The sequence below is a fragment of the Ursus maritimus genome, unplaced genomic scaffold (assembly GCF_017311325.1).
Source record: "Ursus maritimus isolate PB19 unplaced genomic scaffold, ASM1731132v1 scaffold_7, whole genome shotgun sequence".
Taxonomy (NCBI): domain Eukaryota; kingdom Metazoa; phylum Chordata; class Mammalia; order Carnivora; family Ursidae; genus Ursus; species Ursus maritimus.
The window spans coordinates 39097052-39122611 of NW_024426885.1; the positions used below are offsets into that span (position 1 = coordinate 39097052).

The following is a 25560-nucleotide window of genomic DNA, read 5'->3' on the forward strand; positions in this document are numbered from 1 at the left end:
TTTATGTTGGAATGTTTTTGCTGCTTAGGGGTCATGTTCACTCTTTCTCCTTTTTCTCCTTGCGTTTTTCCTTACCTAGTAAAATCTCTCACTATCTCTTAGGTTCTGCTTAACTTTTATGGCCCCTGCGAAGCCTTCCCTACCTCTCCTAGCCAAAGTTAATCCCTCCGATTACACTCAAGTCACACTAAACATTATTTTGTAATTTATATCTTTATATATCTCCTCTGACTATATTATATTCTTCTTGAAGGGAAATCCTCTTTGTGTCCCCAAGTTTCATGTGCTTAATTAAATGGTTTTTTAATTCAACGTGTAGTTCATAATTGATAGCATGTAGCCTTTAGACATGAATCACTTAATCTTCTTCTGTTCCCCTTGCATTTAGGCAAGAGCATTTCCATATTTTATGTAATGAGATATATATCCAAAAACATCTTTATTTATAAATGCTAATAGGGCACTTGTTAGAATAAATCAGACTTGTGGCTCCCCAACATTTTGGCCTGACTAAAAACAATTTTGTTCTTCCATTCATGTATTAATGGGGAGAACATTTTAAGTCTGGGCGTTATACTCTACTGAAAAGTAAATCTCTGCTGTGCAAGTTAACATTTCACTTTGATATAAAAATATATCTTTGGCAAATTAAATTGCATATGTGGTTATTTAATGATTTATCACATTAACATTCTCTATGACAAACTGAAAAGGTAAATTTTAGATTTATAAAAAGGAAATTAAAGGAAGGAAACAAATTTTGGACATGAACTTTTTGAAAGGTCTTGGTTCATATTAAACCAGTCTCTTATTTTATCTAGCTGAGCATTTGATAAGATGCACATCTTCTAGTTTTCCCCAAGCATGACATTTCTCCTCCAAGCAAATAGAAGTCAATTACTGTATTTAAAATTGTACTGTTTCATTATTTGGGGGTTAAGAAATGTTTGTGTTTATCATTCATTAGGCCTAAAATACCACCATTATTTTTTAAAGTCATTTTTATGGATAACTTGGTAAACGGCAGTTAAAAGCTCATTTTTAACTAAAACTAAGTAACAGTTTGCTTGAAGCCGTTGATACATTGTCACCTTTTCTAAACTCATTGCTGGGTTGTAAATAAATGTATAGGTTGGGAAATGGAAATCGATATGACCTCTCTGCTTCCTCTTTCTTAGAACTGGTAATTGCTAAGGCCTAAAAGGAGAGAATTTTTGGATATTGTAGTGATTCTTTACATTTCCCTTGTTTATCTTTGTATTTTCCCAAGGGAAATAGTTGAACTGCAAATTTAACCTTTCCTTTTTCTAGCAAACTCTTATTCTAGCAGTAATGTACATTTTCTGTTACTTAGAAAAAAGTTAATTTTAAATCATTGGAGTTTTGATTTGTCTTGCCTGCCTTTCCTCGGTTTCATTTTTGATATTGATTCCTTAGATACGATCAGGACAGTTGTCTGTGTATATTGGTTTAAAATGAATGCAGATATCCAGGATTCTTAGTTATGGGTCTTATTGAAAGGCAAAAGGAAAAGCATCTTAAACATTATGTTGGAGCATTTTAAAACTTCACGACTGATATATAAACTTGGCTTTACCATCATGTCTTTAAAAACATATAGTTTAAACATTTAAAGTAGAACAAAACCCACTGAATGTAATGGTCAGGTCCCATGGATTATACTGAAAAGAAAAAGTCAATGAATTTGGATTTGGTACAACTAGAAGACAATTTCCAACATAAAAACTTTAAAGGAAAAATATCCTGTGTCTACCTTGGCTTAAAATGAGTATGTAGGAAATGCCTGTCTTCTTACAAGTTATACATAAGTCTGTATACACATGTTCTGTTAATTGCTTTAATAAAATTAGATTTAGGTCTCATAAAGAAATTGTCAAAGTAAAGTGTGATTCAGAATTAGAAGGAAAGACTTATTTATTGAATTATTTTCATTAGATCATTTTATTTAGGACTAAAATAGAAAAATTGTTCCATCCAGCAATCTTAAATACAAGTGAGAATAAAATTTAGCATGTGTAATAATAGCTAAACTCAATGTTGCATTTTTCTGTTTCATCTTTTGTTTTAATTTTTCATTACACGGATAATGTGTTTTTATTTCCTACTTGCTAAAGCAATCTTGTTTTCCACTAATAAGTAGTGTTTTGTGTTCTCTTCACTATCATTATTATTGATTAGAAATCTGCAGTTTGTCAAACAAGTACACTTTTCCAATCATCCTTGATGAACTGCCCTTGACTTCAACAGTACTGCTGATTTAAGGATTCAAGAGTGGACTGAAATTATTCCTGCCTTAATTTAGCAAATGCAATTTGGTGCCTCTGCTTTTGAAATTGCTAAACTAATTATTGCTCTTCTTGTCTGTATATTTTGTTTCCTCTGTCAGCCAATACCGCTCCTGAAACAGAAGATGAATCATTCCATCACAATGTCACAGGAACAGATTGCCAGTCTTTTAGCTAATGCTTTCTTCTGCACATTTCCACGGCGAAATGCTAAGATGAAATCCGAGTATTCTAGCTACCCAGACATTAACTTCAATCGGTATGTTTTCAGAGAACACCTCTTTAAAAGTGAAATAGAGAAGGGTGGAAGGAACTAATATTTGTCCAGTGATTTGCCATAGGCCAAACATTTTATGTCCGGTTATCTAATTTAATCTTTATAATGCAGTGAGTTAGTGGTATTTTTGCTATTTTGCAGGCAACATAATTAAAATTCAATGAAAATCTTTGTTATTATATGGTTACTCTTCCTTATTAACACTAAGAAGGAGTGGGGAAACAATGAAAAATAATGTCATCTGTGTAAGAGAATTTATTTAAAATCCCAGCAAGAGATATCCATTTTATACCATATTCTCTTTGATTGTGAGGAACATTTTGTTAACCTAATTTTGAGTCAGTTATGTTAGAAGCTTAAGTTTGTTTTAAGAGAATAGTATTTAGTCATTTAGTTCAAATATACAGTGAGCAGTTACAGGATTCTCCACAGTTTGTTAAGTGCCTTAATGGTTACAAGAGAAGGGACGAGCCAGTTTCTGACTTCTGTGCTCTTGTCTCTCCACAAGGCCTTTATTCCTTCTTCAAGCATCAGTTCATGTATCACTGCTTCTGATAGCTCTCATCCTGCCAGGATAGGTTTGCTACTCCTCTGGGTTCCAGTGAAGGTCTGTATGTATCTCTGTTATATAAAGGAGAGGTATATAGTATTATGATACTTTATTAGAAAAGGATATAGTTTAATAAAGGAAACCTTTCCTGGAGAAATAACTTTTGAACTAAGTAAGAAGGAGTGAGTAGGAGTTTTTACCAAGGAGAAAAGGAGAGATGATTACATTCTGGGCAGGGGGTACAGCACATACAAAGGCACTGTGGTAAAAAGGACATGACATCCCCAGGGACTGAGAGAAGACCAATGCCGCTGCAGCACAGAGAGAGAGGACAAGTTGCAGAAGGAGATGGGGACCAGTAGGCCATCCTGCTGTGCCTACTAGGCCTTCCTAAGGCAATAGAAAGTCATTAAATGGGAGGAGGGGGAAGCTGATGTATTTATAGGATTTGCATTTTCAAAGGTTTATTCTGACTGCAGTGTGGGTACTGGGTGGAGAGAGGCCATAGTACACTACAGTTGGAGAGGCCATTGAGATACACCAGGAAGGAGAGGATGATAGCTGGGATCGAGTGGTGGTGGGGGTGGAGGTGTGGTGACATTTGAAGGGCAAGTCAGTGTGATGGTGACAGAGTGGATCAGTGAGTGGGTGAAAGAAGACAGCCAGGGTACTTCTAGGTTTGTACAACCAGGCATGTGCCTTTAGTGTTCTCTACTTTTCCTGCTGTACCACCTACCCTACTTTGTTATAATTGCTTGTTTCATCCTTTCAGGGGGGACAGGGATCTTTTTTCTTTTTTTAAGATTTATTTATTTGAGAAAGAGAGAGAGAGAGCTGGGGGAGGGGCAGGGGAGAGAGAGAATCTCAAGCTGATCCCCGCCCCCCCGCCGGGTGTGGAGCCTGACGCAGTGCTCGATCTCACAACACTGAGATCATGACCTGAGCCGAAATCAAGAGTCAGACGAAATCAAGAGTCAGACGTTTAACTGACTGAGCCACCCAAGCGTCCTATCAGTGAGGATAGGGATCTTTCATTAAATTTCATGCATCGTAGGCCTTCAATAAATCCACATTGAGTGAATAAAAATTTTACAGATGAAACATTTGAGAAATTGATTAGTGGCAGAATGCTAGGACTAAAATTTGGACCCTTCATTCTTAGTCTCCTGTTTTTTATTTTTGAAACTGCATCTTACCCTTAGCAGTTAGGAAATGTTTTATTTTTAAGCTATATATAATTCAAGGTTTTGCCTTTGATTTCTTTAGTATTTGGGATAGGATCGAGAGAAAACAAAGAGCATTGGTATCTGCAATTGTGGTTGTGTAAGAACCTGTTTATTAACTATAGTTTTTTGCCTATTTGAGAAATTATTAAAGACTTTTTTTCTACTCGTAGTTAAGGGCTATGCATCTCTTGCAGCTTTTCTTTTTTAATATAGAAAAGGAAATGGTCAAATTTTGTATGTAAAGGAAACAGTGGAAATTTAATTTTATAGAAATGTAATTATCTGTTTCCATGAAGAATATTGGTTATATTAATAATAAGGATCTTCATAGGGTAAATAGTCTTTCTGTTTATTTGGAATAATTGTTTGATCGGCTCTAGGATCACCAGGGATACTGTAAATTTTAAAATTTCTATCCAGAATTCTTAAGACAGTCCCAGTGGTTCTGTGTTTTTCTGGTTTTGGGTTTTGGTAAGCAGTAGCTCTAATTAATAATGCTTTAGAATTAGTGTTTCCATGGCCACTTTCAGTGTGTTTCCGTGGGATGAGTAGTCAGCTAGTGCATGTATCTTGATGATTCCTCAGATAAACCTTTCATGTCTTAGTTACAAGCTTTCTCAGATTGATCCTTTGACTTAATTATAGACCTCTTTAATTTATTTTTTAGATAAGAACTATGCATTCTCTTACTAAGTTAAGGTTGTATCAGAGAGCCTCTTTTCCAAAAAAGTTATTTTTAAAACTTTAGGGATATTTTCAAACATACTAAAAAATAAAGAAAAGAGTATTATGAACCTGTGTTTGTTCAACTTCAGTACTTACCAGAATTTTTATTTTGCTCTGTTTTCACCTATGCAACCCCACTTTTTTTTTTTTTTTAATTTTAAAGCAAATTGCAGATGTTAAGTTTCACCCATGAAGAATTCAGTATTTAGGGGTGCCTGGCTGTCTCAGTTGGTAGAGCATGCTACTCTTGATTTTGGGATGGTGAGTTTCAGCCCCATGTTGGGTGTAGGGTTTACTTAAAGAAAAAAAAAAAAGAATTCAGTATTTAAACTCTTCACAAATCACATTAGTCTGATATCTTGGTTAAATGTTTACAGCCCTTTTCTCAGAAAAGCTTAAAGCTCTCTGTGGAGAACTACAAATATGCGTTTCTCATTAGTTAAAACAAGAAAAAGCACAGAAAGGGAGCAGAAGATTAAGCGTGATTAGAATTAGCAATTGTAGGGGTGCCTGGGTGGCTCAGTTGGTTCAGCTTGAGCATCTGACTCTTGAGTTCGGCTCAGATTGTGATCTCAGGGTCCTGGGATCAAGCCCTGTACCTGACTCCACGCTTAGCATAGTGTCTGCTTATCCCTCTCCCTCTGCTCCTCCCCCTTTTCTCTGTCTCTCAAACAAATAAAATCTTAAAAAAAAAAAAAAAAAAGAATTAGCAATTGTAGCCTTTAACAGGGAATAAAAAGTTATATGTAGAATATGATCTCAATTATGTTAAAATATCTGTATCTGTTGTATCTTTATGTTCACATCAGTACATGTATGAGCATGGACTGACAAGAAAGTGAATAAAATTATGATTACCATTGGGTAGTGAGATAAACACATTTAATGCTTGTATTTCATCCTTTTCTATATTTTTGAAATTGTTTTTAGTAAGCATATATTACTTTTATGATCAGAAGAAGAATAGTTACCAATCATCAGAAATGGAGAAGACAAAGTTAATAAAAAGAGTGAATGATTTTTGTAATTTGATTTTGAGGTTGGAATCCCACAGATTTTTTGAGCCTTTCTTAAACAGCTAGCTTCTTCCTTCCTAACTATAGACGCAGTATCATAACCTCCCCTTCCCTGTCACTGCCCTTCCAGCATGTAAGAGAAAAAAGTCCACAGGGTCCTGTAAGGGCTGCGCCTCTGATACACTGACAGCATTCTTTTCTCAATAGTAAAATAGACCTCAGGTTTGGAATGGCTGACAGGTAGAAGTCAAAAAGTCTTTGGAAGCCTTGGCTTTTGTGACTTCCCATTTCCTGCCACAATTACCAGGATTTATATCAATTTTAAGATGTGTTAATTTTATTTATTTTATTTTATTTTTAAGATTTTATTATTTGGGATAGAATGAGTGGGCAAGCGAGAGAGAGCACAAGCAGGGGGAACAGAAGAGGGAGAGGGAGAAGCAGGACTCAGTCCCAGGACCCTGGGATCATGACGTGAGCCAAAGGCAGCCGCTTTACCAACTGAGCCACCCAGGCACCCCACATGTGTTAATTTTAAAGCATCATTGTTTTTCTGCTAAACTTCTGACAGGAGAATGCTGGAACTTCTAGGCAAAGGCACGTTTATCTTTTTTGTTGTGCACGGTCATTTATCCTGAAGTCTGAGCTGGTTATTTATCCTGAAGTCTGAGCTGGTTGGCTCATAAGTGTTAGCATGTTAGGTTTGACGGAAAAAGAGGCCGAGCTATTTTTCTTAATGAAGGGAATATGGATTTGAACAATAAAAGCATTTTATGTAAATGTTGATTTCTTTGCTGGGCATGAGAATTTTTTTTTGCATGAGAATAATTCTTAATAACAGTACCTAATATTTATTAAGTACTTGCTGTATCAATCACCATGCTGTTATTTTTTTACCTAATATATCAAATTTCTAAGTTATTGTTTTTTTCATTTTTCAGATGAGGAGATGGAGGGCTTAGACAGGGTAGGTTACTTCACTAATTAGCTGGTATAATTGGGATTCAAACTCAGGATAAAGTTGGCCTCTAGAAGCTGTGTCCCTTAACCATTCTGCTATCCGGCCTCCCTTTGAATAATTATTCATGTTAATTAGATTAACACTTCTTACGTCATAGCTAATAGAAACTAGAACTATCCTTAGAAAGAATTCTTGATCTGTAAAATAAATCAGTCGTTCATCAGTCCAGAGTGACCATGAGGGATTTAAACTCATAGTATCCCAATGGCATTTTCACCAAATGAGAGTTTAATATATTGAAGATGTGAGTACAGGTATATTCCTGTCTTCTGGTTGATGGATATTCTTTTGGTCACCAGAATGTTGAAAATTAATTAAGAGCAGGTAAACCATGTGGTAGTCTCCACAATTGTTTTAGGGAATCCTAGCAGCCAGGATGTCAGCACTTGGCTGCGCTGAGATAGTCTGTGTTTAATAAGCCTAAACTAGCAAAAAAACAGGAATGTTGACTATACATGATCATTGATGTTGTCTGTTGACAGCTTACTTTGATTCTATCTGTGGTAGTTTCTAGGTAGGGAAGTTTCTGTACTAATAGGTTTAGTGAAAGTAAATGACTTGTCAGCAGAACTGGGACTTGGACACTGTGCTCTTTCATTATGTCTGACTTCCTCTTGAGCAAAATGCTCTGAGCGTGCTCCAGAAATGGAAAACAACCAAAAGGTCCCCTTTTTCATGTGACTTATGAAAGATCAAGTACCTGATCTGATGAGCCATTTGGTAAGCTGATTATGGAGCGTTTTGTTGTGGTGGTGTTTTCTTTTTTGCCTAGTTGCTATTTATGATTATAGTTTCTGGCAGTTAGGAGTTGTATGTGTGTGAGTGTAGTTAGCCTCAAAAGGGCTATGGCTAGCTAGTTGATTGAATAAGAAAAATGGTTAAGAGTATGTGGTGGGAGGCTGACGTCAATAAATTGAATAAGTCTCCCTGTTTTTATTTATTGTTGTGTTCTTCCAGCTCTTCTTAGTTATGTTAAATACCCCTGACCTTTTCCCCTGCTTGCCTTTCAGGGCCTAAACATTCATATAAAGGCTTCCAATGTGATTAGCATTGATGCTTCTGAGATTGCTTAGAAACTGATGGTCAGAGATTAATTGTGGGTTGCAGCAGTGGTCAGCCCAGGAGGCTTTTACATCTGCCTCTTCCCTGGATTGAAAGTGCTGTTGGGGCCATATGGCAGATTGCTTCACAGAAAAGCCAAGAATGACTTTGTGGCTAGGTTCCAGATTATCATTTGCATCCATTTTAAAGTGGAGGTTATAGTGCTTTGAGTTTGATTTACTGTGTACTAATGGGATTAAATCCTTAACTTTGAAATCACATGAGGGTGTGTGTGTGTGCCTAGAATTCAATTCCAGTAATGTTATCAATATTCTATTCAGGGAAAGATTTTATTAAACTATGGTTTTCTTTATACGTATGGAAAGAAAAACACCAGTTAATAAGTATCTGACCCTTGATTGACTTATTTCCTTGAAAATAAAAAGTTTTGTTTTTATTTTCTCAACAAAATAACTTCTTACCTCAACAAAAGTGAGGTTGCCTGACTGGCTTTTTCTGTTTGCTTTTTTACATACTCTCTAATATTCAGTTAAATGCCTGAATGTCCTTCCTACATGCCAAGGGGTTATTGTGGTCTGTTTATGTGCACGGTCATATGCATACCTGCTGACTCAAAATAGGCCTTCAAATATACACACCCAGGACTTGAAAACCTAAATTAAAAAAAAAAATTTGTTGAGAAGTTAAAATATCTGATGGTGCTTGATTATTATAAGAAGATCTCATTCTCTTTGAGTCTCTCTTTCTCTGGGTGCCTCTGTCTCTGTGTGCATTTCTGTCTCTCTTCTTTCCCTCTGTCTCCAGCCCCATCTCTGTTAGTCTCTTCCTCTCTGCCTTTCCGGCCTCATCTTTTTGTCTCCCTCCTTTCTTGAGCTTGTGTCTTAGTCTCTTTGTCTTCTTCCTCCCCCTAGGTGCTGTCTCTCAGATATATTACATCACTCTTGTGATTTTCACTCATGTTGTTTGCCTGTGTTTTTATGTTATTTTCATTTGCTTTCATACCAAGATAATTCATTTTATTTGGGTGGCTATGCATAGTACTTTCAGACTTCACTGTTGTGGAATTTTAGACTTTATGCAAGGTTTTAAACCTGCTTCATCTTCCCTGACTTTCTGCCTCCTTCTTGTCTCTTATTCCTACCACCTCACATGGCACTTACTGCTCCATCAGGAAGATGGGAAAGCATATTTGGTTACATAATGATTTGAAATTAGGTCTGGAGCAACAAATAAACAATACATTGAGATTCTGCTTGACTTTGTACCAATAAGGACCTACAAGATAAACAATGGGTGCTCATTTGTAGTAGGTGATAATAACTGCCATATAATCTTCCAGGAAAGTCAATATTGCTAGGGTAATAAATCTATAGTCCCAAGAGGCTCTTAGGCTTACTAATTTGTCATGGTGGTTATGAAATATGTGAACTTCAATGTGATTTTACAAACAACTGACCACAAATAGAAGCTAGGGACACTTTTTATGTTTGGGGGAATTATTTCTTAAGGATAACAACCATTTTTTCCCTTACTACACAACACTTCTGTGGAAGAGGAACTTTAATTGAATTATGTAGTACATCGGTTCATCTCTAAGAAAAGGTGATGGCTGCCTTTATGATTCATACTATTTCCCTCTACTAAGTAGTAAACCTAGAAAGGGATTTTGCAATGGTTCCCAAGATATTCATTTAGTAAATCACGTTTATTTGATACTGGATGTTTAATTAAACTGCCACGTGGCTTCTTCATTTTGATTTAATGAACTCTATCCTGGTTAACATATTGCAGAAGAAACCAACCTGAAACCTGTGCTCTCAAAGATCCTTTATTTCAGCAGGCAGCTGGATTTTAAAAGTATTTGTAATAAACATTTTAGAAAAGTAAGTTCTTTTAGATGAGTAAAAATTATACAGGGACTCTTATTTTAAGCAAGAGAGAGGTGGGGGGTGCAGAGGGAGAGAGAGAATCTTAAGCAGACTCCATGCCCAGCTCAGGGGTTGATGTTACAACCCTGAGGTCATGACCTGAGCTGAAATCAAGAGTCGAACATTTAACCAACCAAGCCACCCAGGCGCCCCTATACAGGCACTCTTAAACTGTTTTTAAAAAAATCAGTTCAATTTTATTTTATTTATTTATTTTTTAAATCAGTTCAATTTTAAATTTGGTTAAAATATTTTTCTGACATCAATATTCTTTTCAGGAAATGAGTATTCACATAAATTGTTTTCTCAGAAATTGACCCTGAATACAGAATTTCATATCAGTGAAAACAGGATCATTTGAAATCTACATTTCCTTCCCTTTTCCTAATTCATTTCAGTTACTCAATAGGATTTTCTCATGAAATTAACTTTTCCCTCTCTGCATAGTTACATAAGCTTGCTTTTCTAATCATGAAAAATTTTACCCATTTTGGCACTTATTAGAGTGAACTTTTAACTTGAAGGGTTTCTGGTTGTAAAGCCAGAGTATATGACTAGAGGCAGATAAATAATACGTCATCATTTATAGCTGCAGAATTTCTTTATAATTTTTAAATGCCTTTGGAAAGCTAGATTTTATGCCCAAAGCATGCTTTTGTGTTTGAAATCCTTTAGTGAACTCCTTATTCAGGTCATATGCTTCCAAAGCCCTGCTTTTCTTTCCTCAGGATAAATTGCATTATGTGTTTCCATTAACAATGCCACGTCATTCCGAAGAAGACTAAATTAGGTAGTGCAAGTCCAGGTTGCTGGAAGCTAGATGAGTAGGCATTGTTTTGGTTACTGTGCAAAGGGTATATCTGTTTAATTACCAAAGATTGGTCAGTCCCCAAATACCTTGTCATACCTGCTTGTCATTGTCATAACTACCCACTGCCCTCCCTCCCCCAACATATCGTGTGGATTTTTTTTTTTCAGGTACCATTTTTGTTCAGTCATTTAACTACCTAGTAATATTATGAATGATTAGTATTTGCCATTGGGAAAATGATTGAGCATTAACTCACTGGCCTAATTGACTTCGGGGGGCCAGATGGTGCCTTCTCCCTGGAGGAAGATAGATGGGAGAAACGTGGTTGTTAGAGAGTGCCATCTGACTCGAACAACTTTTAAGAAGGCTGGTTCTAGTTGGTTTTCGCCTCTCCAGATGCCATTTGAATCTGGTTTTCCACTTCTCTGTCATTATAGAATTGGCTTCCTTTACTTGGTAGCAATATATTTAATTGTTTGTGAGTCATTAAGGCATTTTAAATCACCCTTTTTTATTTTCTTTATTTTTGGTCTTTTTCAGGCTGTTTGAAGGACGTTCATCAAGGAAACCAGAGAAGCTTAAAACACTCTTCTGCTACTTTAGAAGAGTCACAGAGAAAAGTAAATTCCTTTCATTTTTAATATAATTTTTATCACTGATGTGGACGGTTCAGATCAAGTGGCAGATCAGAAACATTTTGTGTTCAAAGTACACCTTCCTGCCCAAACCAAATAATTCAGTATTATAATCTAGATTTTATGCATGTTATATACATTGGATGTGTGCTATGAATACGTGTGAGTTTTATATACTCTGAAATTAGACCAGCAGAACATACTTTAATAGGTTTTCATGAATGAAAAACAGTAAATTAGTACTTTGAAAAGAAAGTACATTGACCAGGAAATACATTTTGGGTGTTCTTTATTTAAAGAAGCATTGATTGTTAACAATTAGTTTATTTGCAGAGGACAGCTGGATTTGTTGGCCTTCCTACTCATCCCTCTCTTTTGTGGCCCCTTTACACACTTTGTAGAGTTCTTACAAAACAGTGTTGTACTTAGTGTTTATATGTTTGTCTTTTTCTGTTGGACCTTTACCATCTTGTTTTCCCAGAGACTAATCATAACACCTGAGGCAGTGGTGGTAAATGTCTAACCAGTGCTGGAAGTTACTAGCTAATAATAGATTGGTGCTACTCTTACCCTAGGAGCTGGGTGACCACAGACAAGTTTCTTGACACTGCTAAGCCTCAGTTTCCTCATCAGTAAAATAAAAGAATAATGATCAGTTACTTCATAGGATAGTTGTAGATAAGAAATGAGAAGTTACGTGATAATAAATGTTAGCTGTTACCAATGGATGGCCTTTTCTACAAGTCAATTATAAGGGAGACCAGAACATCTTAAAAATTTGGTTTTGCTGAGTAGAGCAGGTCAGCTCTGGTCAAGTGAAATGAGTTCTTTTCAGTTCTGGTCATTCAGGTTGTCAGATTGTCTTAAAGCACATCATTGACTCATTTTAAGGTCAATTTTCTCATATTCTTCCTTTAGTATGTAATTTCACATTATAGTATACTTGGTATTTATTTTTCTTTTTGAAGGAATTGCTATTGAACATTGTTTAGAGTTTTGGAAAGGAATCAATTATCAGAATGTTGATATTTAAGAGGAAAATCATGCTTCTTTGATAGAGGATTATTTATTTCTTAGCTTATTTATTTTTAGTTTTGTTCTCTATACTGAATGAAATAATAAAGGAAATGAAGGCTCTTTTGGGTTTATGAGACATAAAGCCAAATTAGAATTTAGCAATTTGTTGGAAAGATGAATACATTTTTTGCTATTCTAAATTTGCTTTGCTACATAGAATGAATTCCATTATTATACCTAAGTAATTCAGAGTTTACTTTTCTGTCCGTGGAGTCGAATCATGTATGTCTTCTCTAAAAGCTAACTTGCCTAAGTTTTAGGATTTTATTTGCTTTGAGGGAAAAATGCTAATATTTTGTTTTTTCAACTAGAAATTTATAGACCATCATAAGTATTAGGAATTAGGCTGAAAAGGATAAATTATAACTGGACATTTTATTTTCTGGCTTTTTCACTGTACATGGTAATTTAGTTTTTTGTAAAATTATAGTGACACATGTTATAAGTTTTTAGGATGTGAAGCTACAGGCTTTAGGGGAAATATTCAGTGGAATAAAAGAGGTTTGCAAGTTAATGATCAATTTATATAGAAGGTCTGAAGTCTACTTAACAGAGACCACAGAAACCTATTTAAACAATAGTTCATCAAATGTAGGACATTGTAGGTGGTAAAAAGTGTCATGTTATGTACCACTAAGAAGGAAAAAACACTCAGGATGGGGAGTCATAGGAGACCTCTTTTACAAAGCTGATACACCAAACTCTGTATCTTTGGTCTACGGATAGATGAGAAATTAACCTGTGTAAAAAAGGGACAATAAAGAAACTGCAAGTGTCAACCATGACACCGGCTAGAGAAGAAACAAAAATTCTGCCCTGAGAATTTGAACCACAAGCCTCAAGTTTGGAGTCCGAAGTCACATTATCAGTGTGATCCACAAAAGCCTGCACAGTGGATTTAATTCACACTGATCTCAGGTTGGTGGTGCTCCCAGATGACTGCAGAAGCAGATGCACATTTTCTCTGGAAAAATTTGACCTTAATCTAGACCAGTGGCAATAGCTAGATACCTTCCAATATGAAAGATGTATCCCAGTTTCAGAAGTTAATGTGCCTTTTAGAATTGATAAAATGTAATTGCATCAAGACCAATTTTTCAGTGTTGTCAAATGTATTTTATATTTTTAATGAGGATCTCGAGGTTGAAAGATTTTCAAGGGCTTTCTGAATTATTTTCAGTATAGTTTTAGATAAAGTATCTTATGGATGGAGTATTTAAAGATTGACGATTCATATGCAGTGTATATTGTGATTTTATTAAGGGAAATACCTGATTAACCAAAATAACCTATTCTAGCATAAAAGTTAGCTTTTTATGGAAGAAAAGCAATAAGAATGCTAAATATTTTTGTTTTAATTATATCTAAAGAGCCATGTTCTGCCTTTTTTCTGGCTTTGCTAGTGATACACATCTATGAATTTCTCTTGGGATCTCCTAGAATATATGTAGGACATTTAATATTCTTACCTGCTAAGTTGCTGAATGATGATACTGACATTAATTTCTTATTAATAGAATTGCTTCTCTGGTGTTTTGAATTGTTTGATCTCTTATGAGTTTTACATATGTTATCCATTTGCCTTAGAGAAATTTCTTAAGGAAATCTTAAGAATATTTTATAACCCATATTAACAAGTCACCCATTCATGTTCTACTGTGACTATTCTATATGATTTTTGAGTTGTTACTGTTTGTGACTGAGAGCAGAGAAATGTGGAATCATCCAGAGGAATGAAATGATTGTCAGGCTTTCACTGGGACTCTACCACCATTATCACTAATAGTTCCTGTCATATCTCTCTTTGCTTAAGAGCTTTTCTCTTTCTTGCTTGCTTTTTTTTTTTTTTTAACAGAAGAAAATAGAAGTGGCCTGGCCTTTTTAGTTTGTTCTTTGATTTGAATCAAACAAATTACTTTTGGCCTACTGATTTATTTGTTGCTTTTGCCACTAGTTAGAAAAGAAAAAGTAAACCTAACAAAAAAGGATCACATTCCTCTAAAATGTACTGCGATTTGATCCCCTCATATCTATTCCTCCTTAAAAACTATGTCATCTTTCTTCTCTAACCTCTTAGAACACAGTAATTTCTCCTTCCAGCTAAGGTACCTTGTAAGTAGAGCCATTGCATGTCATCTAAGCCCTGGATTTAGCTTTGTCAACTCCAAAGGGCATGCCAACAGTTTTCTTTTTTAATCATAGATATTTTATTTTCTTATAAAATGCATAGATGTGTATATACTCACCAGTCTTTAGATGTAAGATTAAGGCCTTTCTTTGAGGAGTTGACAAATTAAAATTCAGTTTCGTCTTTATTGTAAAAGCTACACTCATTAATGCACCTTTTTATTCAATGATTTTTTACAAATTATTCAGTTTAGAAAACTTTACCAGTGAGTACCACTGTGCTGTTTGTATAGTTTTGTGTTTTAGTAGCTTACTATTTTATAGAAAGAGTTCCTACTGTAAGGGTAATATTATTTTAAATCAGTCTTCTGTTGTATTCTAACACTAAGCTTGGTATTTTTCCAATTAGTTTTATAACCATTGTTAGATCTATTATTTTACTGAATGTATATAATCTTTCCAAAATCAAAACTTCTTTTGGGTGTGTTTTTCTTTTATTGCTTTTGTAGAACCTACTGGCTTGGTGACATTTACAAGACAGAGTCTTGAAGATTTTCCAGAGTGGGAAAGGTAATAATAATAAAAATAATCTGGGAATCTTAGAATTAGAAGGGCTCTTTTACCGTGATAGGATTCTATTGTGCAACTCCTGGAAAGATGGTTTCCCAACCTCTTAATTGCCCTAGTGCTAGGGAGTTTCCTATAAATGATCCATTGATAGCTCTCATTATTGGAAAGGTCATGTTGTCTGAATCAAAGTCTGTAAGCCTTTGATCTCTACTCTTTGCCTTAGTTTTTTTCTTCTGAAGCAAAGTCTATTTAGGAGTTTTGTGTGAAGACACTAATATTAACTAGAACACCAGTATTTATTTTTTTTAAGATTTTATTTATTGATTTGAGAGAAAGAGTGTGAGAGAAAGAGAGCAAGCACAAGCAGAGGGGGAGCAGCAGGCAGAGGGAGAGGGGGAAGCAGACTCCCCGCTGAGCAGGGAGCCCAATGTGGGGCTACATCCAGGGACTCCAGGATCATGACCTGAGCAGAAGGCAGATGCCTAACTGACTGAGCCACCCAGCCATCCCTAGGAACACCAATATTTAATATTCATTGATTGGGTAACCAAACCAAATTTTGGTTACTATATTTGTATTTTATGGCTTTTCATTCTGGAAGACAAGATGGGAGGAAATTTCTTTCTTAAAATAAAATGTAGATAGTGGTTACCTAGAATTTGTCTGAATGATAAGAATTTTGAAGTTTGGCTGTTCACATGTACTATTAGCAGATTTTGTGGAAATTGCTAATTTACTGGGGGGGGTTTTCTTATTATTTATCTGCAGATAACTGAGAGGGATAATAACCAATCTGAGTTTATTCAGATTGGTAAGTTCCTTTGTGCCCTGAACTAGTTAATACACTTCCTAATCTAGAGCAGATCCCCAAAGCACTAAAAGAAGAGTACATCAACTTTGTCATCACACAGGAGGACATGATTAAACATACTAAAATGTGTATTTTGCGTATGCCTTTGTGTTAACTGTCATTTTCACTTTCTCATAATTTTTATCATAGTCTGTAATTGTTTCCTTTGGAATTAGTGATGAAAGGGACTCACTTTTAAGGGAGTTAACTTGAGGAAGTACATCTACTTAAGTGGCTTTCCTGTGGTGTTTCTTATCCATCAAAGATGTTTATTTGTGAGGTGAAAGAAAAACAAACTTACTTTAGGAAGCTGACTGCATGGCTGAGATGATTATTAGTAGAGGGAAGTGGGTAAAAGATTAAACAAGTGGAAGATAAAAACAAAAACAAAATTGAGCTAGGAAGGAAGAGAACATGTGTAGCATTTTGGAGTCTTGGCATATCAGAGATGAAAGGGACCACAGGAAATCATCTGGCCCAGTTGTCTACTAAAAATATCAATCAACTCTATAATATCTGTGACAGATAACAGACAGCTTCAATGATGGGAAATGCACTGTTTCACCTCAGTGTATCCCGTTGTTGGCTTTGTGTTGTGATCTAATACTTTCATTCAGTAAGAAACTCTGTCTTCCAAAGAATCTCCCTGTCCCTTCCATTCCTGTTTCTTCCTTCTGGAGGTACCATAAATTATCTAATTTTCTTTAACATTCATTCTTCTTCATGTATCATCATGCTTACTTGACCCACCCCCACCTCTAGCAGTGCACACAGGTGTGTACTAAATTTACTCATTTCTTCTGTTTTGCATATAATATGGATTCTAAACCCTTTTTTTTTGTTCTTGATATACTCCAGGCCATTGGTCCCTCTTAAAATATGGTATCTACAACTAAAAGTAACAGTCTGCTCTTACCTGCCCAGACCAGAGTACAGATTGGTTTTCTTAGCTTTTCTATTAGTATCTTATAGGAATTCAGATGTTTTGTTTATCTCACTTTGGTGTAGATTTTATAGATCATGCAGAGGGTTTTTTTTTTTTTTTAAGATTTTATTTATTTATTCAACAGAGATAGAGACAGCCAGCAAGAGAGGGAACACAAGCAGGGGGAGTGGGAGAGGAAGAAGCAGGCTCATAGCAGAGGAGCCTGATGTGGGGCTCGATCCCATAACGCTGGAATCATGCCCTGAGCCGAAGGCAGACGCCCAACCGCTGTGCCACCCAGGTGCCCCAGAGGGTTTGTTTTTAATTCAGCTGCAGATATCTACTCTGCATCTGACATTAATTTGGCACTAATGTGAAAGGACATCCATTTGTATGTTACCATCCGGGAGAGAAGGGATAGGTCAAAATTGCCAACATTAGCAAGGCTGCTGTGTCAGTGAGATAACTTTGCCCCTAAGTAAGATCAAGATATTCCCCTTAACTTTCATAGGCACAATTTAACTTGATAACTTTTCTAACTTTTTTTGTCTCATTGATGTCTTTTTGTTTTAGCTGCTTTGTAAGTTGGAGAATGTAATCAATCTCCCAGACTCCACAGAACCAGAAACATGTATTCATTTAAAGAGGGAGGATAAGGAAGAGAGGAGGATTGTTGGTGTTCCCAAGAGTAAGGGGTTGAATGGATGCCAGGAAGTTAGAGGGTTTTGATTTCCAAGTTTCTGCCATGTTATAGTTAACCCATACCTTAGCTGGGCTTAGTTAATCACAGAGGGTCACAATCGTCTGTGTCTTTGATTGTGACTGGTATGAAAGATTTGCTGGGGCCAATCAGGAAGTTGGAGGATACTTTTTAAGAAGTGTCTAGCAATTTCATAATTTTATTGAGAATTGTACTATACATGGACAGCTTCAGTTATGAAGAATAGTTGATGACAGATGAGATTTCTGTTTTGAAGTCCTGACTGACAAACTAGGATCATGCTTCTTTGTCTTTTCGGTACTATCCACATGGGTGGTCTCCCATAGCATAAAATGGCTAGGAAAGTAGGATCAAAAAACAAATAAACAAAAAAAGAAGTTAAAAAAAGATCAAACTTGTGTCACTACTTTCTAGAAGAGATTTAGAAGTAATTTTTCTAAAGGTATAGCATACTGGTTAAGAGTTTGGACCATTGTTAGGCTACCTGGCTTCATATCCTTGTTGGTTTGTTGCTTACAAGCCTTTTAAGTGTTTTCTGTGCATTGTTTTCCCATCTGTAAAACGAGATAGTAATAGCGTGGTTGTGAGGATTATATGCATTAATGTAAAGGAGCTCTTAGAACCTGTACTGAATTGCTTTTTGTTTAAGGCTGTCAGTCTGTTGTACTGGAACTTCCCCAGCAATGTATTTAGACTCACTGAAATCAGGAAGAAAGTAAATCCTGCTTCCGCAGTTAAATTGTTTTAAAAAATACATAATTGTTTTAAAAAATACATAATCCCCCCCCCCCAAAATGAACGCCAACCTTATGTAAGTTAGGGATTTGGATCTCATCTGTTATATTCTATTATAATTTATATTTTTTTATTAAGTAATTGGGGAAAATCTGTGACTGAAAAATGTCATCATCAAATACTATTAGTAAAATGGCATTGGTTTTTTAATGTTAGCCAGGTAAACACTGTAAGGGAGGAAGAAGTTTTTTCTTGACCCAGTTAGGGTTCCAGGCTGGGTCTGAAAATTAAAAAGACAAAGGTTAACAGAACAAGGGCACACAAATTTATTTAATGGAAGCTTTACGTGTCACAGGAACCTTCTTAAGGAAATGAAGGCCCAAAGAAACAGACCCACATACTTTTATGCTAGGTTCAATGAAGAGTGGACATTTCTGAGGAATTTGACAGATTAAGAAGTATGAGGTAATTGTAGTTATCTGGGGAAAACTTAGCAAGGCCTATTTGTAAGAATTCTTGGCATCCTTTTTTCTTCAGATAAGGATGTTCCTTTCCTCCAAATACAGGGTGGGCACCTTGCACATGAGGGTTTTATTACACATAGGAAGAACTCTGAGGAGGGGAGGAGGTCATAGTGACCCTCCTGCTTCTGCCATTTTCTCGAACTTAATTCAGCTTAAAATGTTTGATATCCCATGGTGCCACATTTTGGAGTAGCATGTTAGTGACCGTAGTCTATGAAAGGGAAAGAAAATAATTATGACTTACAGGTACTGGATTCATCCATCAATTTTATTAATACAAAAATACCATAGATCAGATTTCTGTGGCCTGTATTTTCATCAAGACACCCCACCACACACACTCACATTTATCAAACTAGTGAAAATAGGCCCCATCTCAACATCATATAAAATTTATTGCCAAATTTTTCTGTATTTTTCTTTAGATTGCCAACTCTAGCATAAGTAATAAAATTGTATGGATCTTAATATTTTTTACATTTTGAGAAGTTTTTCAACTCTTAAAAAAGAGAAACTGATATTTTATAGGAGAAAAATGGGTTTCAAAACAGCATGTTATCCCATTTTAATTTAAATATGTATATTTAATATTTGAATAAGAAAAAGTTGGGAGAATCTATATCAAAAATGTTAATCAGGCATCTGTTTCTGGTTTTTAAGATTTGGAATGGTTTCAATATTTCTTCTCTAGTTACGTGTATTTTCACATTTTTCTATAGTGAAATACTTGTCTTTAAAAGTAAAGGATGATCTTTTTAAATTGTAGATGTGAAAAACCCCTGACTCGATTACATGTCACTTATGAAGGTACCATAGAAGGAAATGGTCAAGGCATGCTACAGGTATGTGAATCATAAAAGTGTGCATGTGTTTGGGACTTACTCTTGTCAAGCTTCTGACAGCAAAGGAAATATGAAAACCTGTTTATTTATCTCCTAAACTGATTTAATGCAGAGAAGCATGATAGCAGAATGGAGAAAAACGCCAAACAGATCATTTTGACAGCCTTGGTAATACTGTTATTTGCCAGCGTACGCTGTTTCTTAACATGCGCCTCTTTAAAAAGCCTTTGACAGAAAATCTTAAGATCTGGACAACATCAGGCCTCTTAGTTCAGACATTGATGTAGATTGACAGTGGAGGAAGTTCCCAGAGTATGGTCTTGACAAGCCGTCACCAAGCAGTTTTGTTCTTTTTCTTTAAAGGCTCTTGCTCTGCCCCGAATGATGACCAGCTTGAAATGTTTTTCTGCCACCAACCTTGTTTAGGTCTTAGGAGGCAGACATCTAAAACTGATTGATAAGAAAGTCCTCTCTCCCATATGTAACAGTTTTAGGCACATGAGCCAACTGTGCTTGCTGTCTTTTCCCTGTTTCAGAGCAGGTTATTTTGCCCATCTCTCAGTCTTTGTTATTAATCTGTGTTATTGCCTTTACTTTAAAAATATATATTTTTGGAAAAGGGGGTTAAATAAAACACCCTGTGTATCTAGTTTTAAATTGTTGTAATACTTAACCTGAACACATTTTTCTTTTGCTTTACAGTGATTTTTTTTTAAATCACTAATCAGAGACAAAATGTTAGTGATTTGTGTTCATATCCCATTTATAGGAGCATTATAATCTCAGTTTTCTTTGAAAGATGCTGTGCATCATTTCACTTATCCTGGAAATTGCTGATTTTTCTTCTTAGATCCTTATTTGGTGCTTACTTTGGGTCAGAAGCTAAATCAGTTTCCTGAGAATGGACTAACTTGTTTGAATATCAATGTATACTGTAAAATGACTAGACTTATTCGCATTTGGCTAGTTATGATATATCTATGCTCTCAATGCTTAATGAAACTGAGATTCTTTTTTAGAATGGCCTTTTAAAAGACATTTATAATTAAAATCTTCAAAGGGGCAAACCATATTTTATTTTAAATCACTCTCTCCCAGTAATTTTTTGGGATTATAAACAGAAATACTTAGATAACTGAATTAATATTTGTTTGGCACTTAAAACTTTTTGAAATTTGTATTTAATCATTACTTTTTCTTAAACAGTAATTTTGAAATATGCTTAAAATTTGTTTCAAATGAATGTTACTTTTTTTCCCACATTTCCATCTTGATGATGTTCTTTTCTACATTAAAGTCGTGGATTTAACTGAGGGAGTCTTAATACACATGAAATAAACAAAGCTACTGCTAGTTAGCACCACAGGAATGCTGACCTTTCATCACAATACAATTCAGCAAGGAATTACTTAGCAACATTCAAGGTTGAGATTCTTCCCACTTTTCTGGAATATATTATAGATGAAATGTGAAACCTCAGTAGATTAAAAGAATACCATAAAGACTTCTATTAATTATTCTCCCTACCCATGCCATGTATCCCCAGGAGATCGGGGAATATTGTGTTGCAATGTTACAAAGCTCCTTGTGTAGCATATAAATTACATTATGCTGAATGGTAACAACAACAAAACCTCTCTAAGGATTGTTATCATTTCTCCCTTTTCATCAAGTTATAATTCAGAAACTGAGTAATCTGAGCAAGTAGCTTTAAAGTAAAGTGAGTTGGAAAATGGCTAAAAATAAAGAAACCCTCATATGCTTATTTTCGTGTACTGGAACACGTTTCTCACCTGTAATAGAGAGCCTTTTATTAACTTTTTTAAGTAGTAGAAAGTTTGATTTTTCTAAAAGATCCCTGCCTTGAGAGGCATATCAAGTTTAGTATAATGTATTTATTTCTATGCATACCTTTCAAGTAATAAATGTTGGCCTTTTATTCAAAGAATGAATAATAGTATGTACATTGAATGTATTCCATTTATCATTACCAAGTTGTACATAAATTGGATAGAACTTTTTTGTTTTAGTTATGTACCTTGTTCCAGTAAAAATTAAGTTTTGCTGATCTCAAACCTTGTTTGTTTCTCATTTTTATTCACAGTACTGTTATGCTTAGCTAGTCTCTTGATTTTCAAGTGCTGTCCATTTTAATTTTTTGCTGGGTCTCTCATTCCTTCACTTTCTTCTCCACTGACCTGTTTGAGACCCTAGTAGTGCTTATCTAAACTATTCAGTAGTCACCTAACCAGCCTCTCTGGTTTTAATTTTACTCTTTTCCAATTCATTCTTTAAACTCTAGGCTGAATTACCTTTCTAAAACACAGGTCCAATTGTAACTTTTCTTCCTAGAATTTTTCCAAGAACCTTCAAAATTAAGTAAAACTTTCCTTGACTGCAGAATACCTCATCAGCAACTATAATCCTTCACATACTCTACATTGCAGACAGGCATCAGGAATCTGCTTAACACTGTCTTCATATAGCTCCATACAGTTGTTTTTTCCCATGTCCTTGTACAGCTATTCCCTCTGCCTGAATGTCAGCAAAATCTAATTTGAATGCCATGTCCCCTTGCTCCAGTTTCAGTTAATTGTATTATTTCTAGTAGGTTCTTTAATAGTCATCTTATTCTGCTTATGTGCTGGGATCTCATCTAGATTACAAATGCTGTGAAGTCAAGGCTCACATCGTATTCGTCTTTGTATCACATGGTTCTAGCACAATATTCAGTTGATCTTTGTTGAACATTTTAAGCCATAAATCACCCAGTGCATAATGACCTTATATGTTGTAAGCAACTAATTCTAATTAATGGACTAGTTCAAGCAAAATTATTTTTCTATATAAGCTAAAGAGTTACTCTTTTTTTTAGTGTTGATTTAGTATGCCAGAATATAGAATATATATGGTTCTCTGTAATAACTCATTTCAAGAACTTGTCCAGTCATATTTTTCAGTATTTCTAAGTTTATCTCTAATGAAAAAAGACTACTTTACCTTCTATTAATTTGTCTTTTTACATATATTTTTACATATCAAAAGATTCATATTCTTGTTTTACTCTTTCGTAAGACAGACTTCAAATTACTGTGTAGTATTATAATTGCTTTAGAAAACACGAACAAGTTTTAAGAAATCTTATATTTGACAACAGTCTGAAAGTATCTGTAAAATAATAGAAAAAATATATACTGGTCTCTACCCCTGGTTCTTTGTACAGAACTCCTAAAACCTGAGTGATATCCTAGCTGATAAGAGCACTAGGAGCATCTTTTGTTCTAATATTTGGTCTTTGATCCTGATTCCTGAAATAGAGTTCCTAAATCCCTTGGAATTTCCTAGGTGATAGGAGTGTCTTTTGTTCTGATGAGGTGACTCTTGGTGAGCTGCTGGATAGCTTCAGGATGGGGGCTGGTCACCATGATTAAGATTAAGCCGTGATTAGAGGTTTGGAACTTTGTACCCCACCCCCATCTTGTGGGAAAGGGAGAGGGACTGGAAACTGAGTTAATGATTGATCATGCCTAAGTGATGAAGCTTCCACAAAACTCCCCCAAAGTACAGGATTCAGAGAGCTTCCTGGTTGGTAAACATGTGGAAGTACTAGGAAAGTGCCTTGCCCAGTGGGGCATGGAAGCTCTGTGCCGCCTCCCACTTACCATGCCCTATGTAGCACTTCATTTGTCTATTCATCTGTATCCTTTGTTATATCCTTTTTAATAAATCAGTAAACATAAGTAAGTGTTATCCTGAATTCTATGAGCTGTTCTGTCAAACCACAGAAGCAGGTCATGGGAACCCCAATTTATAGATGATCAATTAGAAGTATAATTGGTAACTTGGGACTTGCAGTTGGTGTCTGAAGTGGGGCAGTCTTGTGGGACTGAATCGTTAGCCTGTGGGATCTGATGTGAACTCCTGATAGATGATGTCCAAACTGAATTGAATCATAGGACAGCTAGCTGCTGTTTCAGAATTTCTCGATGTGTGGAAACGCATCCATCTGGTGTCGGAAGTGTTGTGAGTGTGGTAGTAGTATAAGAGGAAAGGAAAGACATAGGAGTATGTTTTTTTTGTACAGTATATAAGCCTGTCTTACTAAATTCTTTTTGCATGTGTATGGCTGTGTATGTAAACAAGGTGTTGTGTATGTGTGTAATCTAAGTCCTCGAATAGAACAATCTAAGCCAAAGCTGGAAACCATTTCTTACGTATTGCTCCATAGAGCTTGGCATAGTGTTGGACACACTGGAGTGCTTAGTAAATTTAAGACAAACAGTGCTGCGTCTGCTTTCTCTTGAGGATTGTGTAATTCATCTTTATTAATAGGAGCTTGCGGATCCCATTATAGTATAGTACTCCACAGAAAGCTTATGCATAGTTTTTAACTAAATTGGAAATATTTAGTTGAATCTTTGTTTTTTTTAAGTTTTTATTAAAATTCCAGTTTGTTAACACCAGTGTAACACGACTTTCAGGTGTACAATTTAGTGATTCAACACTTAATTACAATACCTGGTGCTCGTCACCAGTATACTCCTTAATCTCCATCACCTATTTAACCTATTCCCCCCTCCTACCACCCCTTTGGTAACGATCAGTTTGTTCTCCATAGTTTCTTGGTTTGCCTCTTTCTTGTGCCCCCCATGATCATTTGTTTTGTTTCTTAAATTCCACTTGAGCGAAATCATATGGTATGGGTCTTTTTCTGATTAACTTATTTCAGTTAGCATAATACTCTCCATCCACATCATTGCAAATGGCAAGATTTCATTTTTTTTATGGCTGAGTACTATTCCAGTTTGTTTATTTATACATACATACCCCACTCTTCTTCTTCTTCTTTTTTTTTTTAAAGATTTCACTTATTTATTTGACAAAGAGAGACAGCCAGTGAGAGAGGGAACACAAGCAGGGGGAGTGGGAGAGGAAGAAGCAGGCTCCTAGCGGAGGAGCCTGATGTGGGGCTCGATCCCAGAATGCCAGGATCACGCCCTGAGCCGAAGGCAGACGCTTAACGACTGCGCCACCCAGGCGCCCCTACCCCACTCTTCTTTATCCATTTATCAGTTGATGGACATTTGGGCTCTTTCCATAAACATGTACTCTGATGTTTATAGCAGCATTATCAACAATAGCCAAATTATGAATCTTTGTTGTTAAACTAGGTTTTCTGTTTTCATTTTTTTCCTTAGCTATATTAAAAAAAATAGTAATGTGTACACAGTTTGGGATTTGCCACTGAACTTAGGATGAAATTTCCCATCTCTTTATTCTTTCACAGAAGAAAAAGGTTACCCAAAAAAGGGCAGTTAGTAAGTTTCTCAGTTCTTTTAGGACAAGTGTTTGATTGCCATATTATATAAAAAAGATATAATTATATTAAAGTCATAAGAAATCCATAAGTAAAAATTGAATAGTGAATGGTTTAGAAAAGATCTTGAAACCTTTCCAGGTAAAGTTTCCCTTGATTTGTGGCCCTTGGAGTACATACAAGGTTTGTAAACAAGAGTCTATATAATTACATTGAGGCTTTTGCCTAAAAGCTCCATTTTCCAGGTTCCTTCTAAGGTTTTAAATCCAAGGGAATAAGCAGAGAAGATGTTAACTTCAGTGAGATGGAAAGAG

The 25560-nt window shown here is 35.6% G+C and overlaps 1 protein-coding gene across 2 annotated transcripts in view; it reads left to right on the forward strand.

Annotated features, from left to right (window-relative positions):
• PARG (poly(ADP-ribose) glycohydrolase) overlaps positions 1 to 25560 on the forward strand; it is a 122806-nt gene that overhangs the window by 55377 nt on the left and 41869 nt on the right. For both annotated transcript variants that reach the window (XM_008696177.2, XM_040623905.1), the window contains exons 9-12: positions 2408 to 2565; positions 11464 to 11543; positions 15272 to 15332; positions 19854 to 19929. In XM_008696177.2, the coding sequence (XP_008694399.2) occupies positions 2408 to 2565; positions 11464 to 11543; positions 15272 to 15332; positions 19854 to 19929 (375 nt within the window). The remainder of the gene's footprint in view (positions 1 to 2407; positions 2566 to 11463; positions 11544 to 15271; positions 15333 to 19853; positions 19930 to 25560) is intronic.